The 16977-nt window shown below is 36.5% G+C and overlaps 1 protein-coding gene across 2 annotated transcripts in view; it reads right to left on the bottom strand.

Annotated features, from left to right (window-relative positions):
• The window catches only part of ARFGEF1 (ARF guanine nucleotide exchange factor 1), a 153729-nt gene that overhangs the window by 77263 nt on the left and 59489 nt on the right, over positions 1-16977 (bottom strand). For both annotated transcript variants that reach the window (XM_087420482.1, XM_004436259.3), the window contains exons 8-9: positions 7622-7797; positions 6538-6671 (exon numbers count right to left, since the gene is read on the bottom strand). In XM_087420482.1, the coding sequence (XP_087276608.1) occupies positions 6538-6671; positions 7622-7797 (310 nt within the window). The remainder of the gene's footprint in view (positions 1-6537; positions 6672-7621; positions 7798-16977) is intronic.

Here is a 16977-nt window from a genome sequence, read left to right as displayed (position 1 = left end):
TGAATGGATGTTGAATTTTGTCAAATGCTTTTTCTGTGTCTATTTAGATGATCACACTATTCTTTTCTTTCATTCTATTAATGTTATGCATCACACTGATTGATTTGCGTATGTTGAACCTCCTTACATCCCAGGGATAAATCCCACTTGATCATGGTGAATGATGTTTAATGTGTACTGAGTTAAATCTGCTAGTATTTTACTTAGAAGTTTTGGATCTATATGCGTTAGGGATATTAGCCTGTAATTTTCTTTTCTAGTAGTGTTCTTTTCTGGCTTTATATCAAGATAATGCTAGCCTCATAAAATCAGTTTGGGAGCGTTCCCTCCTCTTCGATTTTTTGGAAGAGTTTGAGAAGCACTGGTGTTATTTCTTCTTTAAATGTTTGGTGAAATTCACCAGTGAAGCCACCTGGCACCAGGCTCTTCTTCGTTTGGAGATTTTTGATTACTGATTCAATCTCCTTACTAGTAATTGGTCTGTTTTGATTTTCTGTTTCTTTCTGATTTAGTCTTGGTAAGTTGTATGTTTCTAGAATTTTCCCATTTCTTCCAGGTTGTCCAGTTTGTTGGTGTATAGTTATTCCTAGTAGCCTCTTATGATCCTTTGTATTTCTGTGATATCAGCTGTAATGTCTCCTTTTTCATTTAGACTTTTGTTGATTCGGGTCCCTTCCCCTTTTTCCTTGTAACCAGGTTTACAAGAGTTTGTGAATTTTATCTTTTTCAAAGAACCAACTCGTAGTTTGGTTAATCTTTTCTATTGTTTTTTGCTCTCTATTTCATTTATTTCTGTTCTCATCTTTATTATTTCCTTTCTTCTGCCAACTTTGGGCTCTGTTCGTTCTTCTTTTTCTAGTTCCTTAATTAAGGCACAGGGTTAGGCTATTTAGGATTTTTCAAGCTTCTTAATGTAGCCATTTATTGCTACGAACTTCCCTCTTAGAACTGTTTTTGCTGCATCCCATAAGTCCTGGTACGTTGTGTTTCTGTTTTTATTTTTCTCAAGAAACTTTTTTATTTTCCCTTTAATTTCTTCTTTGATCCACTGGTTGTTCAGGAGAGTGTAAATTTCTGTGTGTTTAGGAATTTGCCAGTATTCTTCTTCCTATTTATTTCTAGTTTCATGCCGTTGTGGTCAGAGAAGATATTTGGTATATTTCAATCTTTTTGAATTTGCGAAGACTTGTTATGTGGCCTAACACATGGTCTATCTTAGAAAATGTTCCACGTGCACTTGAAAAGAATTTGTATTCTGCTGTTGTTGGATAGTGTTCTGCATATGTCTTGTTAGTCCGTTTGTTCTATAGTTTTGTTCAAATCCACTGCTTCCTCATTGATTTTCTGTCTGGATGCTCTATCCATTGCTGAAAGTAGGGTATTAAAATCCCCAACTATTATTGCATTAATATTTATTTCTCCTTTCAGCTCTGTTTTTGCATTACATATTTAGGTGCTCTGATGATGGGTGCATAAATATTTACAATTGTTATATCTTCTTGATGGACTGACCCCTTTATCATTATGTAATGACTGTCTGTCTCTTTTTACCATTTTTGGATTAAAGTCTATATTGTCTGATACAAATATAACTACCCCTGGGAGTTTTTTTATTTTTTGGCTACCATTTGCTTGAAATGAATTTTTCCATTCCTTCACTCTCAGTCTATGTGTATCTTTAAAGCTAAGGTGAGTCTCTTATAGCATATCACTGGATCTCGTTTTTTCATCCATTCAGCCATTCTATGTCTTTTGACTGGAAAATTTAATCTGTTTAGGTTTAAAGTAATTATTGATAGGTAAAGACTTACTACTGCCATTTTTTTGTTTTCTGGCTGTTTTATAGATCCATTGTTCCTTGTTTTTTATTCTGCTGTCTTTTTTCATGTTTTGATGTCTTTTGGAATCAGCATGCTTTGATTTCTTTATCATGTTCTTTTGCGTAACTGTTACAGGTTTTTCCCTTGTTATGAGGTTTACATAAAATAGCCTAAAATTGTAACCCCCTATTTTTAAGCTGACAACAATTTAATTTCAATAGAATTACAAAACTTTACACTTTTACCTCTCCTCCCTTCACATTTTAGGTTATTGCTGCTACAATTTTCATATTTTTTTACATTGTGTAGTAATAACAGATTATTGTAGTTATGGTTATTTTCACTATGTTTTTTAACTTTTAGAGTCGTAAGTGAACTATGCATCATGATTTCCAAATTACAGAATCTAACTCTGACTATGTATTTATCATTATCAGTGAGTTTTACACTACCTTTTTATGTTTTTATGATGTTGATTAGTATACTTCCACTCCCACTCAAAGAACTCCCTTTAGCATTTCTTTAAGGCAGGTCTAGTGGTAATGAACTCCCTCAGCTTTTGTTTGTTTCAGAAAGTCTTCATCCTTCTTTCATTTCTGAAGGATAGTATTGCCAGATACAGTGTTCTTGGTTGACAATTTTTTTCCTTCAATATTTCGAATATATCATCCCATTCTCTCCTGGCCTAAAATGTTTCTGTTGAGAAATCCACCTATAGTCTTACGGGAGTTCCCTTGTATGAAACTTCTCCCTTTCCTCTTGCTGCTTTTAATTTTTTTTCTTTGTCTTTGACTTTTGACAATATAATTACTGTGTGTCTCTTGCAGCCCTATTCAGTTTCAACCTATTTGGAGGCCTTTGTGCCTCGCGGATCTAGACATCCATTTCTCTCCCCAGGTTCGGAAAGCTTTCAGCCATTATTGCTTTATATATACTTTCTGCCCTTTTCTCTTTCTTCTTCTGGAATTCCCATCATGAAAATATTGTTTCTTTTCATTGTGTCCCATAAGTCTCGTAGGCTTTCTTCACTCTTTTTCATTCTTTTTTCTTTTTGCTCCTCTGACTGGATAATTTCTAATGTCCTATTCTCCAGGTCACTGACTCCTTCTGCATGATCAAGTCTACTTTAGAAACTCTCTATTTAATTCTTCAGTTCAGTTACTATATTTTCCACCTCCAGGATTTCTGTTTGGGGTTTTTTTTTTTTTTTTGATGGTCTCTATTGCTCTGTCCATCTTCTCGTTTCCTTCATGCATTGTTTTCCTAACTTCATTTAGCTGTCTATGTGTTCTCATAGTTTATTAAACTTCTTTAAGAGGATTATTCTGAATTCTTTGTCTGGCACTTCATAGATTTCCATATTTTTAAGATCACTTATGAGAGCTGTTATTAGTTTCCTCAGGTGGTGTCATACTTACCTGTTTTTTTGTGATCTTGATTCCTTATGTTGGTATCTGTGCCTTTACGTAATTGGGTTCCTCTTCCAGACTTAATAGGTTTGCTCTGGCTGATGAATCTTCACCAGTTAGCTCAGTTTCAGTTTCTGGGCATGTCTGCTGGTAACGTCCTTGGGCAGGTGGGGCCTGCTATTATGGTCTATTTTTGGGCAAGGCAACTGTTTGAGCTCTGAGGTTGGGGATGGTGGGAAGTGCCACTGGCTAAAAAGAGTTGGATAGGACTGCTGGCTTGGTTCCCTAATCAACTGAGGCTGAGGCTGTAGGAAGGGCTGCCTAGTTTCTCTGGCTAGGCTTAGCAGATAGTTGGGACTGGGTACTATATTCAGTTGTAGTTGAGGCTATGAATTAGCTTCCCTGCCCTGGCAGGTCAGCAGGACAGGACCCAGGGCCTGTTGGGCTCATTGTTTGGGAACCTGAATCAGGCAAGAGCACACACTGATTTCCCTGGTCAGATGAGGCCACCAATTTTGCTTTGCAGGCAGGGAAAGGCACCACCTGTGCTTTCTGCTGAAGTGCCACCGTAAGCAGGGCTATTGGATGGGCTATGCAGTTTCCTCTTGGCTCTGGTTAGACTCCCTCGTCAGGGAGACTGGAGGCTGTCTTCACTAATGAGCAGGGCCACGAATTAGTTTCCCTCCCCAGGCATAGTGGGAGAAGCAGCTGTAGAGCTGGTAAAGCTCTGTATTTGTTCTATTAACTAAGCTGACCCATGCCGCAAGTTCTCTGGCCAAACAGGTCCACTGGCTTTGCTCGGCAAACTATCAGCTCTGCCTGCCCTTCTCTTGGCTTGAGCACTGCTGGGCTGCACAGCTTCCAGGTATTCTCACCAGTCCTTTTGTTCAAATGGAACAGGAAGCCACAGTGGGTGGGTGGAGCTGTCTCTCAGCTCCCTTGCCAGGATGGTAAGAGGAGGGGTCGTTCCAGGCAACTCTCAAATTCCCAAGCAGGGTCTCTCGCTGGGAGAGGTTGAGAGCTACCCTCAGCCTTGGCTATGAATTAATCCTCCTGCCTGTGCCTAGCACAGGAAACTTCCATGCCCAGAAGTGATTTTGTTCTGGGGGCCATCAGCTCTGCCCATCCTGCCTCTCAGCTCAAGTGTTGCTGGGATACACAGCTTCTAGGTTCCTGCCAGGCCCCCTGGTCAGATGTGGCCAGGAGACACTCTCCACAGCAAGTGGGGCTGTGACTCAGCTCCTTGTCTGGGCATGGGCAAATCAGGGTCTATGCCTGACAAAACTCCTTCTTTGACGATCCAAATCAAGCAGATCTGTATCCTGCCAAGTTCCCTGGTCAGACTGCACCACTGAGTTGGTTCTGCAGATGAGCAAAGCCGCTGGTTGGGATTACTGCTTGGTGTTGCAGGGGTGAACTCCGTCTGCCAAGATCCCTGTGCTGGTTGTTGCAAGCCCCTTCCTCCTTCTCAGCCACAGATTCTTAGTGGTTGAGCCCTGCAGATTCCTCTGCAATCCCTGTGGAACGAGCTACTAGGCTCCCACAAAATGACCCATAATTCTGGGAAAGCTGGTTGTCCTGCCTGGGTTCTCTTCTCCCACTGGAGGAAGCAGAGGCTCAGAGGAGACTTCTCTGCGTGGTACTGCGCTGGCCTAGGGGAGGGGCAATGCAGTTGACGTGTTAGCCTCTTCTTGTACCCTTCTAATGCAGTCTTTCTTGGTCTCTGCGGTGCAGCCTCTGGGGTGCTCCAGCCTTATCCCTGTGGTCTAGGATTCTCTCAGTGGTGTCTTGTTCTTAAATAGTCGTTAGTTGTTCCTCTTGTGAGGGGGAGTGAAGTCAGGAACGACATAGGCGACATCACTCCATTCTTGGCATTTAAAAGAATTCCTTCTTTTCTGTTTCTATCATGTTTCAAATCACATTTTTTACATTTGATTTGGGAAAACTAAACATCTGAGGCTTTTATGGTCAATAACATTTTAAAATCATGGCAAAAATGGCCTTTAGCAATAACACCAAATTATTAGGTTGTTTCCTCCTTAAAGTAGGTCTTCAGCAATTTATAATGCGATATCAAAATTGTCAATTTTTGAACGAGTAAGTTATTTTTCCCCTCATTATGAGAATAAGAAATTGGAAAATGTTTAAATATATTCTTATAAAATATATAGAGTATAATCAAGTCTGTACTGCAATCTGAACAACCTTAATCCCTTTTCTGTAGAGTTTATATTTTCAAAATGCAGAAGAATAAATAAATTATATTTCTGACTCCCGGGATTTGCGCCTAAGAAGATTTTAGAATTTTAGGCTTCTGGGCCTAAAAGATGTTTCTCACTAAATCAGTACAATGTGACAAAATAAAACAAAACTATAGAAAATATAACAAATATGGTTTCCCAAAACTTATAAAGTTTTTATTGCAACTGTCTCTAGTCTTTCTTCTTAGTTGACACTAAGAAACTGAAATGCTCTAGAGTTTTTTTTAATGAAGTAGAGTTGCTTACATTTCCCCCTATTTCAATATACCTTTCTCAAAGTCACTCAAGCCTTCTCTAAGGTGGCTTTCTCCAACAAGTTCTCCTAACACGGTCATGCTATACTACATCATGTTGCAGCATCAGAGAGGCAGGCTTCTCTAATAATTCCCAAACTCAGTCTCAAGCAGGAATTAGTTACACTTGAATCATACGAAATAAAAGATATTTGATGACTTATGACTTACAAAAATGGAACTTTACTATGGTTTAAACTAATACATTTGATGGAAATCCGAAAGCGACTCCTACTTCAAAGTACTTCCTGCTCCCTACAGAGAAAGGTATCATCTCAGGGCATTTTTCAGACCTTAATGTATGTATTATCCTTCATTATGACTTTTAAGATTTATTTCTCTTAGGTTTTATTACCTTTCAACTGGTAGCCTTCAGAAGTCTACAGGTTTTATTACCTTTCAACTGGTAGCCTTCAGAAGCCTACCATGAGGCTGGAAAACAGGGCTCTATTAGCTCCAAAGTTACTTACAATATTGAAATAAAAATTCATTCAATCTTTATTGAGCACCTACTATGTATCAGGCACAATTCTATAATGCTATCAGTACACTTTAGGAAACAGTGTAAGATATCTACTCCAGCAGTTTTGGAACTCACTGTTTTTCGATACATTTTTTAAAAGTAAAATAACACTAAAATATATTTCTGAGGGTCCTACAGGACAAGAAGAACAAAAGAAAATCCAAAGACTATCTTAAGTAAGACTCACAATTAAAAAACTGTATTGGTCAGGCAGAACAGCTAATGACTTACTTTGGATCTGGTGGTCCATCTGACAGTGGTTTCATTGACAGTTTACACAATGACCTGAATACTAGAAAGGCATCCTTTTGTAAAATGTGGGAAAACTTAGCACCAGGTGAAGGTCCTGAAGAATTTCCAGATTCCTAAAGAAGTTAACATACCATGTAAATAAAGACATGTACCAGCGTAAAATCATGTCAGCCTTCTATACATTTTATTCAATTAAGTAAAAGGTCGGGTTCTATTGGAAGAGAAACCAGACGAGGTATTTGCTAGATTATTTTTCTTTAATCTGACATGCCCAAAAATAAATTAATACCTTAAAAATGCATTCTTTTAAAATATTCCCTCTTCGCCACCAAATAAACTCTTAAAATTTACCTCGTTCATACTATTATTAACAAAAACTAGTACATCATCCCCTGACAAGATACTTCATCCACAGCCTAAACTATGCTTTCCACTATCTGTCATTGTCATTGGGTGTTTTATGTTTCTGTCCCATTTTATTTTTTATCTACTCTGCACAGATAGACATAAGACAATGGAGATTATCTAGCAATGTTTAAAAGCTGTTAACTGACAAAGATCAACAAGGCCAAGAAAACTTACCCCTATGTACAGGGCAATGATTTAAGGTAGGACTCCCTTATCTAAAAAGATAAGGATAAAAACACACAAGATACAGGGTAGGAAGGATGAAGAGGACCTATCACTACCACAGTATGGATTTCATTGTAGCCCTGAACAAAGGTAAGACGAAGTCCTCTGGATTTCTACAAGTTCTTTCTCGTTCTATGTTACTACAATTATCCTATGACTATGTGATTACAAATGTTCTTTTTTAAATGTAATTTCAATGAAGGGACGGTGTAGGAAAGATGTGAACACATATGAGATACACCTTAGAGTTGGAAATATGGCTATCAATATACTAGGGAAATAAACCACTTTGATTTATATCAATGAGAAAAAAAACCCAGTTTTTATTTCCCCAAACTGAAATCAGCCAGCATCATCAACTGGATATATTCACCACAAAGTGTTGGTAGCCTATCAATTTTAAGATTAACATCTTTTCCCCTATTTATACCTGAGTATCATTGGACGAGACAGACAATCTGTCGTCAGGTAAGGATGGTGTATATGCAACAGAAATTGGTGTTCCTGGAATTCCATTTGCTTGAATATTTTCACTGTCGCTACCATCCTCTATAGTTCCAACGTTGCCATCTGCACTTACATTTACAGTAGTCCTTTCTCCCATATCTAAAATGGTAAAAATAAAAAACATGCAAATATATCTGACTCAACTAAAGTGTACTGAAAAAGCATAAAGTATTCACGTGGCAGAAAAGCAATGTGAAGTAATACGTATTGCTTCCATTTAAGGGTTAGAATACTTAGTAGTAAGTAAGTATGCATTTGGAATACATCCAAATACGATCCTTAAGTAGCTCTAGCAATGAAACACACTCAGCTGATGAAAGGCTAACGGGGATGTGCCAAAACAGAAGCTTCTATATCAGCATTTACTAAACTGAATTTTAATGAATTGCCAATGCCTTAAGATGTTAAGAGAAATTCCTTGAAAAAAATATCCCATTATCAAATAAGTTAGGAAAATGCTGGGAAATTGGTTTCTTTATTATAGCTTTTAATCTGCTAATATGCATTGAGCCCTCTCCAAAGCAGATACGCAATACGTAGTGTTTCCAAAATTTGTTTTACCATGAGCCCCCTTCTCCTTTTTCAGAATACCTATTAATACTTCTCACAACATATATTCTTTGGAACACAGCTATGGAAATAATGGCCTACATCTCTGAATATTTTCCAGTATGTCACTCTGAGTAATCACACTTATAATTAATATAAACAGAAAGAAATGACTTCTGGTAGAAGAAACAGAGAGAAGGCAAATAATACTAAGTTTCGGAACTAGTCTAGGCGTAAAGTACGTTACTTTAAAAAATGAACACATACATATCTGTGGCCATAACTCAGCAGCTACCGGGCAAGAAACTGCTCCTTTCATGCTACCAATTAAAAGAAACTATAAGCTACCACAAGGAAAATATACTGTACTATAAGGAGCACAGATCTTGGAATATGAAGGACCTGTGTTTCAATCATGTCTCCACCATTTAACTGGATAAGTTATTTCATCTTTCTTCGCCTCAGTTTCTTCATCAGCAACAAAGATAATAATGTCTATGAGAAACCACCAAAACACACACGCACATACACACACACAAAATATATAAAAAACACAACTGGTTCCCAATAGGTGGTAGCTAATATTAATTTTCTTGATAACTGATAACATGTTCCCAATTTTTGATTGACTCAAGTAATAAAAGGAGTAGCCGCTTCTGGTATCCGTACTCTGAAGCTGCTTCCTACTCTCCAAATTAGAATACCCTGGATAGACTAAACTGAATAATTCCAAAGTATGTTTTGCAATTAACAAGTGTTACATGAAAAGGATATTCATTGATAAAAAATATTTGGGAAACTCTGCATTACACAAAACAAAACAGTTGCTTTCCCAGCAGACCTCTTGAAGCTTTAATATGCTAATGTTTGACATGCTAAATACTATTAAATACTATATAAATACTTTTAATATATACATATCTTACATATGTATATATTTATATAAATGTATATATTTACAAATATATACAAATGTATATATTTAATATATACATATTCTTACATAAAGAATGCTTATATATATGCAAAGAACTCTCTGGAAGAAGTCACAAAAAATTTAATAATGATTATCAAATTGATAATCATTCCCCAAAGCACTTATCCCAAACCTCTTTCTCTCTGCACCCAATTACATTGCCTCCCATCGCCCCTCCTCCGCCTTCCTTTAACAAAGGACTTCTACCTTCTACTCAGCCAAGAAGTAGGTAATTTAAAATAGCCTTCCTCATTCTCCTTTGCCCACCATAAAGTTCCTTCACACCAACAATAATCTTTTTCTTCTCTCTCATTTCAGGGGAAAAAGTATTCCTTTGTGTTACTAAGGTGAATCAGTCATTTGCCCTCAAATCCACCTCTTCTTGCCTTCAGTAGTATCTTCCTCCTCCGAGTATTTTCTTTATTAATTATGTTTTCAATTCTGTGTACACAATGGGATCTTCCCCATTACTCAACAAACATACTCAAGTCTTTTCACGTTAAAAAAATATATATTCCTTCAACTCTTTCCACACCTCAGCTACTGTCCTTTTATCTCTTTTTATCAAATTTCTGAAAGGAATAATCAATATTCATTGATAACACTTTCCTTCTTCCCTTCTTAGGAAATTTCTCAAAGGAACTGAAAACACTGATTGATTGACTGATTGGTTTGTTTGTTTAGGAAGATCAGCCCTGAGCTAACACCTGCCAATCCTCCTCTTTTTTTTTTCTTCCCCAAAGCCCCAGTAGATAGTTGTACATCATAGTTGCACATCCCTCTAGTTGCTGTATGTGGGACATGGCCTCAGCATGGCCGGAGAAGTGGTGCGTTGGTGCACGCCCAGGATCCAAACCCGGGCCGCCAGTAGCGGAGTGCGTGCACTTAACTGCTAAGCCACGGGGCTGGCCCAATCCTCTTTTTGCTGAGGAAGACTGGCTCTGGGCTAACATCCGTGTCCATCTTCCTCCACTTTATATGGGATGCTGCCACAGCATGGCTTGACAAGCGGTGCGTCGGCGCGTGCCCGGGCTTCTGAAACCCGGGCCGCTGCAGCGGAGCACGCGCACTTAACCACTACGCCACTGAGCCAGCCCTCTGATTTTATTTTTAGGCTGTGAAGCCAGACATCCTTGGGTTGGAATCTTCACTTTACCACTTCCTACAAATTAATCTCTCAGTGCCTCAATTTTCTTATATTTAAAAAGGGAATAGTAACAGTTTTTAAATATCTTAGCAATTGGAGAGGATTGTATGAATAAATGCAAGTAAAGCACATAAAATCATTTGGGATACACAGAAAGTACTTAATAGAGTCAGATATTATGATTCTCTATGTTTTCTCCTCTAATTCTCCCTCTAATTGTCCCTTAAACACAAGTACAGACTTCTGTTTTCAAGGTGGTGAACTGAGCCCACTAATTTACCTTCTCCTTTGATGAATCCCACTGAAATTACTAAGAAAAATATAAACAAGAGACAAAGTCTTTAACTGCACTGGAAAACTAAGGAGGATATGATCAATGGACCAAAATCTTGGAGGATTTCCTAGAAAATGATAGATTTAGATCAAGGGAAAAGTCAATAATGTTCAAATGCTTGTGATTGAACACATGCAAAAAACAGGCCTGACAGTGGTTGAGTTTTACCATGCAGGTTCTAAAATACTCCAAAGCCTAGAATGGCAAGGGCTACGGGGTAGGAGGGAAGATGCGAATCAAAGAGCTTGGAGAACCATGCTAAGGTCTACCAACAGAGCTGTTGGCAGCCATGATCATCTAGACTGTATCTGTATCTGTATCTGCCTGCTAATTCAAGTGGAGGATTTGTTTGGTGAGTCTCTTAACCCAAGAAGTACAGTAGGAGGGGAGACAGCAGTATCCCAGCTAATGAGGGCTGCAATAAGCACAGAAGAAAAACCAACTTAGAACTGCAGTGAACTCTCCTGAAGCTCTAGGCTTCCACTCTGTTTCTATCTGACTACTGCTAACTAAAGCTCTAACTAAATGAAGGCAGCCCGAAGATTCCCTGACAAAGGTTGGGAGAGTGGGAACAAACGAACAAGTCTGAAGAATCCCCCAGAGCCTAAAATATATAAAATGTTCACACATAGCATTTATCCCAAGCTTCACTTGACTTCAGTTTGTGCTGACAAAACAGTGAGATAAGCTAACACAGCCCAAGGACCACTAGATCACACCCCACGTGAGAGAGGCATCTGCTTTTTAGTCAGTTCTCAGCTCGGAAATGAGGTCTGCCTTTAGACTGCAGTTACCTCACCGACTCTGGAGAGGAAGACCTCGTGAGAAAAGGAAAAGAAATGCACACAATTAGAGAGCTCTTTATATACTGATCAAATCTAGTCTTTCTTTTCTATAATTAGGCAGAAATGTAAAGCCTACTGCTCAAAAGTAAGGTCAAAGCTCAGCAATCTAAGCAAATGGTTTCCTGGTGAAACAAATTCTAGAGCTGGAACAATTCTAATTAGCACTTTCAGTGATATGTGAAAGAATGCTGCATCAATAAACAAGAGCAAAGCGCTATGAAAAAAGAAGCTCTGAGGAAAACAGGGTTCTTGGAGACAAAAAGGTAATTACTGAAATAAAACACACACTGGGAAAAGCAACAGAGTACACACTGGGAAAAGCAACAGAGTGGACATTAATGAATAAAGCATTTACAAATTGGAAAACCCCTTGCAACATCCTCTCTCAATGTAGAATCCTAACACAAAATGGTGGAAATTAGAAAAGATTGAAAGAGCAACAAAGGACATGATGCAAAATACTCAACAACTGCTAGTGTGAGATGTGGAAGGGAAGAATGCAAAAGATGGAGGAGAATAAATAAAGACAGAACAGAAAAATCACTAGAATGATGCAAAAGTGTTAAAAAATTCAACAACTAGTCCTTATTTAAAAAAGTAAAATCATACCCAGGCGCACACACACTCATATACATACAAAAAGATAAAAGTATCTTTTCACGAACTAGAAATAAAGAAAACTTACTTAACTTGATAAAGAGTATCTTCCAAAAAACAATAGCAATCATCAACTTTTTTGTTTTGTTTTGTTTTTGTGAGGAGGACTAGCCCTGAGCTAACATGCGATGCCAATCCTCTTTTTTCTTGAGGAAGACTGGCCCTGGGCTAACATGCATGCCCATCTTCCTTCACTTTATATCGGACGCCCCACAGCATGGCTTAACAAGCAATGCGGCGGTGCACGCCCACAATCCGAACCTGCAAATCCCGGGCTGCTGCAGCGGAGCGCGCGCACTTATCCACTGCGCCACCAAGCGGCCCCAGCAATCATCAACTTAATAGGAAATATAGCAATAAAGTTAAAAACAAAATGAGGATCCTTGCCACTATTAACACTCTTCAACATTTTCAAGAGGTTCAAACCAATGCTATATAACAAAAGTGAAAAAACAAAAATTAGGTATAAATACTGTGAAGGATGAAACAAAGACAAAATAGCATTATTCACCTAGAAAAACCTAAAATAACCAAATGAAAAACTTGTATAAACAATATGAGAGTTCAAAAGGTAAATAAATAGGAGATAAATATGGATAAATAAGAGTTTTTCTATATTCCAAATAAATTAAGAAGTGGGGAAAAAAAGACCCACCCATAATACTATCAAAACTAAAACAAAAAAATACAGATATAATTTAACAGGAAATGTGCAAGAACCAAAGGAAGAAAACAATAAAACTTTCTGAATAACATAAAAGCTTTGACTAAACAAACTTACGTTTCTGGATAAGAAGATCCAATACTGCAAAGATATATCTCCCTCAAGTTAACTTATAAACAATACAATTCCAATTACTAAATAAACTTATTTTTTGAACTTAATGAATTGGTTTTAAGTTCATGTTGAAGAGTACATGTAATAGATATTCTAAAAATTGATGGAGGGGACTTGCACCATAAACATCAAAATGTACTGTAAAGTTAAAATATTTTAAATAATTCAACACTAGATAAGAATAAATAGCTCAATAACTGTACAGAAAACTCAAACAGAACTATTTGGGATAAAATTGGCATTTCAAATTAATTGGGAAGCTATCCAATATCATATCATACAGAAAAATAAATTTCAGATGAACTAAAGATCTCAATTCAAAAAATGAAAACAAAAGAATTAGAAAAACATAGAGTAGAATATTTTTATAATCTTAGGGTGGTAAAATCCATTCTAAGCAAGACAAAAACAGAATTCACAAAAGAAAAGACAGTATTAAATTTTTTTCTGTGTGGTCAAATATCAGCTCAGAATAGTAACAACATAAACAAATGTATAACAACACAAAGACTGCCTGGAAAAAATATTTACAATACACTGAACAAGGTTTAATTTCTTAATATGAAGAACTCTTGAAATAAGAACAAAAAATCAAAAAACTAAACAGGCAAAAGACATGAACAGACAAGTCTGAAAAGTATAAATAATCCATGGATACTCAGTTGGACCACATGAAATTGCCAGTATTTGACCCATAAAACTAATAGCTGCTTCCTATGTTTGACGCTGCAAATAATCAAAGAAACATAAACTAAAACAATAAGATATAGTCCATCTATTAAAGTGACATTAAACAAAGCATTGTATATAAATTTTGAATGCCTATACACCTTCATTAAAGTATTCCTTTTTTATAAATTTATCCTAAAGAAAAGTGCAAAAAAAAATCTATAAAAGAATGCTCATCAGAGCAGTGGTTACAAAAAGCAAAAACCTGGAAACAATCTAAGTGCTAGTATTAATAGGAGATTATTTAATAATTATTTAAATAAATTATGGACCATCAATATAATGAAATACAAATTGACATGAAAGGAAAACTATAATTTAGTATGTGAAAAAAGCAGATTATAAAACACTAAGTATAGTATGCTCCATTTATACTTAAATATATGTATGCAGGCATGCAAGAAAAATACGAAAAATACTTTTGCAGAGCAAAAACACCATATTAAGGTCAAAAGACTTGGGCAAATAAACTGAGAGAAAACATTTGTTAAAATATATCAGAATCCTAATATATACAAGATTCTTAAAAATTAAAGGAGAAAAAGGATAAAAACACAATAGAATAAACAGAAGACACGAATAGATGACTCTTTAAAAAAAGATACAATGGCCCTTACACATATGAAAAGGTATTTAATTTCACTCATAGAGAAATGCAAATTAAAATCAAACTAAGATGCATTTTTCACCTATCAGGTTGGCAAAAATTCAAAACCTTCAACTGCACTGGCAGCTACAGAGAAAAAGGCACTTTCATACGTGGCTGGTAGGAGTGCAAAACGGTACAATACCTATGAAGGGAAATTCAGCAATAGCTAACATATCTTCATATTCATTTACCACCAGACCCAGTAATCTCACTTCTATGAATTTGCCCTGAAGATAAACCTCCACCAATAAGAAACAACACAGATGCACACGGTTATTCACCACAGCATTATTCGTGATAGCAAAACACTGGAAATAACCAAAGTTCCTGCCAACAGAGGACTGGTTAAATAAACTACAATACATCCACATAAGAGAGTATTATGCACAGAGCTAAGAGAAAAAAGAATACAAAATATCTCTATCAACTGAAATAGGGGGACTTTTAGTATATATCAGGTGACAAAGAGGGAGACACAAAAGATACACAGTGTTCTACCAAAAAGAAAGAAAATAAGGTAAGTATTTGCTTACTTCTCTGCGGGAAACGCACACATACACACGCACACATACACACAGAAAGGATAAACTAAAAGCTAACGAAAGTGGTTACATACAGAAGGTGGGTCAGAAAGGGAAGAAGTGGATAGAAGAGTTCTCTAAATATTTTATATAATTTTGACTTTGAATCATGTAAATGTTCTTCAATTAAAAAAACAAAATTAAATCAATAAGTAATTAATACAAGTAACTTTTAAACCTAGTACTCTCATTCTTCATCCTTAGTAGGATATATTCTAAGTACACATAATTGCAAAGAAATCTTGAACTTCAATTAATAGGTTTGTTGTCAGTAATGGCACATTGTTGTTGAGAATATGGGTTTTCACTGTTGGAAAAGAGAGATACAAATATGAAATGCAGGAAGATGAAGAGAAACCTTGGGGCGCTGGATGTGAATTGGAATTATCAATATGCACTTGTGATTGTATATCTCCCTATCTCTTTCCATTGGAAGGGCCTAGAAATATGATACTTCAGTAGCAATGAGTACACCTAGTACCTAGATCTTGGTCTCTAAACACAACTGCCCACTAAAAAGAACAAAGACTCCTTAAAAAACTAGTTGATTCCAGGACTAGGGCAAAGGAAAGTTGAAGGTGAATCTAGAACATCTTACTATTCCAGAAAACAAGGAAATGGTCAAAGACTAATGGAATCACATCAAAAAGACAAAGGCAGGAGCAGGCTTGAAGGGATTACTACTGGCCAGATCAGGAACAAAGAATAATGATGGTAAACGATCATAACACATTGAATAATAAATTTATAAGCTCACAGTATTATTCATAAGAATTCATGAGCTCACAGTATTATTTTTTAAAAGGTGAGGAGCTCTTCTCTATAGAAAAATGTCAATGTTAGAATTATGAAATCACTAGACTGCAACCAACGTAATATCTAAGGCAAGTATCATCAATGGATGCTAAAACCCCTGAGTGAATGGATCGTCATATGATCTCAAGGTATCACTCTCAGATTACTTATTAATTATAAAGGGAAAAATGTTCCCTTACAATGAAGAGGGCTGGTGGTCCATCATTTTAACCAAATGATCAACATTATCACCAACAGGGGAGTAACTTGTTATTATGTACCAAGTTAAATGATGTAAGAAGCACTAACATTACCGATGTAATATTCTTGCCAAATAGGTTTAATCTAAATCCAAATAAAGAAACCATTGGATCAATCTAAAATGTGAAGCCCTCCTTGATCATTTTAGTTAGAAATAATCACTCTTTTTTCTGAACTTGAATAGGATTTTGGCTGTTTCATTCTAATGGCACTTATCACTTTATACCTTGTACTAGTCTTACATACACACATTCCAGAACCCTTTCCTCCAGAGCATGTTCTACCTTGGATTAACTTTTGTATTCCTCTACAGTGCCACACAACTGTAAACACCATAAGTATTTGCTGAATGAAAAGATGAATTAAAAAATGAGAAGGCCAATCAGATGAATGCCTGATTCTAGTGTTATATACTAAGAAAGGAAATATATTCTTAGAAATAATGTTATAAGTGGGAGTTAAGTATGGCTGAAACAGGACTATTCTTATTCAAGAGTCATACTGTACATTTAATCATACTTCTAGAAGTATATGTAGCAAGGTACTATGCGTAATCCTATGCAAGACACTATGAATTAAATAAGCTTCAGTGGATTGGTCTCAAATCTAATCCCATCTATAACAATACTATTTATGAAAAATTTGAGTGAAATTCCTAACAGACTTTAAAACATTTTTATAATACAACCATAAGATAGGAACTGACCCTATATCAACTATGACTTGCTCGTGATAATAAAGTACAAGAAATCACGATTTTCCCCACAAAGACATGAAATACTCAAACCAAACCAACTTAAACATTTTCTAGTTTACAAAGTTTAGTACCTTTAGGAAGATTCTGGAGAATATACCTTTGCCCCTCTCCCACCAAACACAAGAACAAAAAATAAAATGGTATCAACTTTTCCATAACGG

The sequence above is a fragment of the Ceratotherium simum genome, chromosome 31, assembly GCF_057802395.1.
Source record: "Ceratotherium simum simum isolate JZ-2026a chromosome 31, ASM5780239v1, whole genome shotgun sequence".
NCBI classification, from domain to species: Eukaryota; Metazoa; Chordata; class Mammalia; order Perissodactyla; family Rhinocerotidae; genus Ceratotherium; species Ceratotherium simum.
Note: the sequence above shows the minus strand (reverse complement) of the source record. Positions and strands in the feature narration are given on the sequence as shown.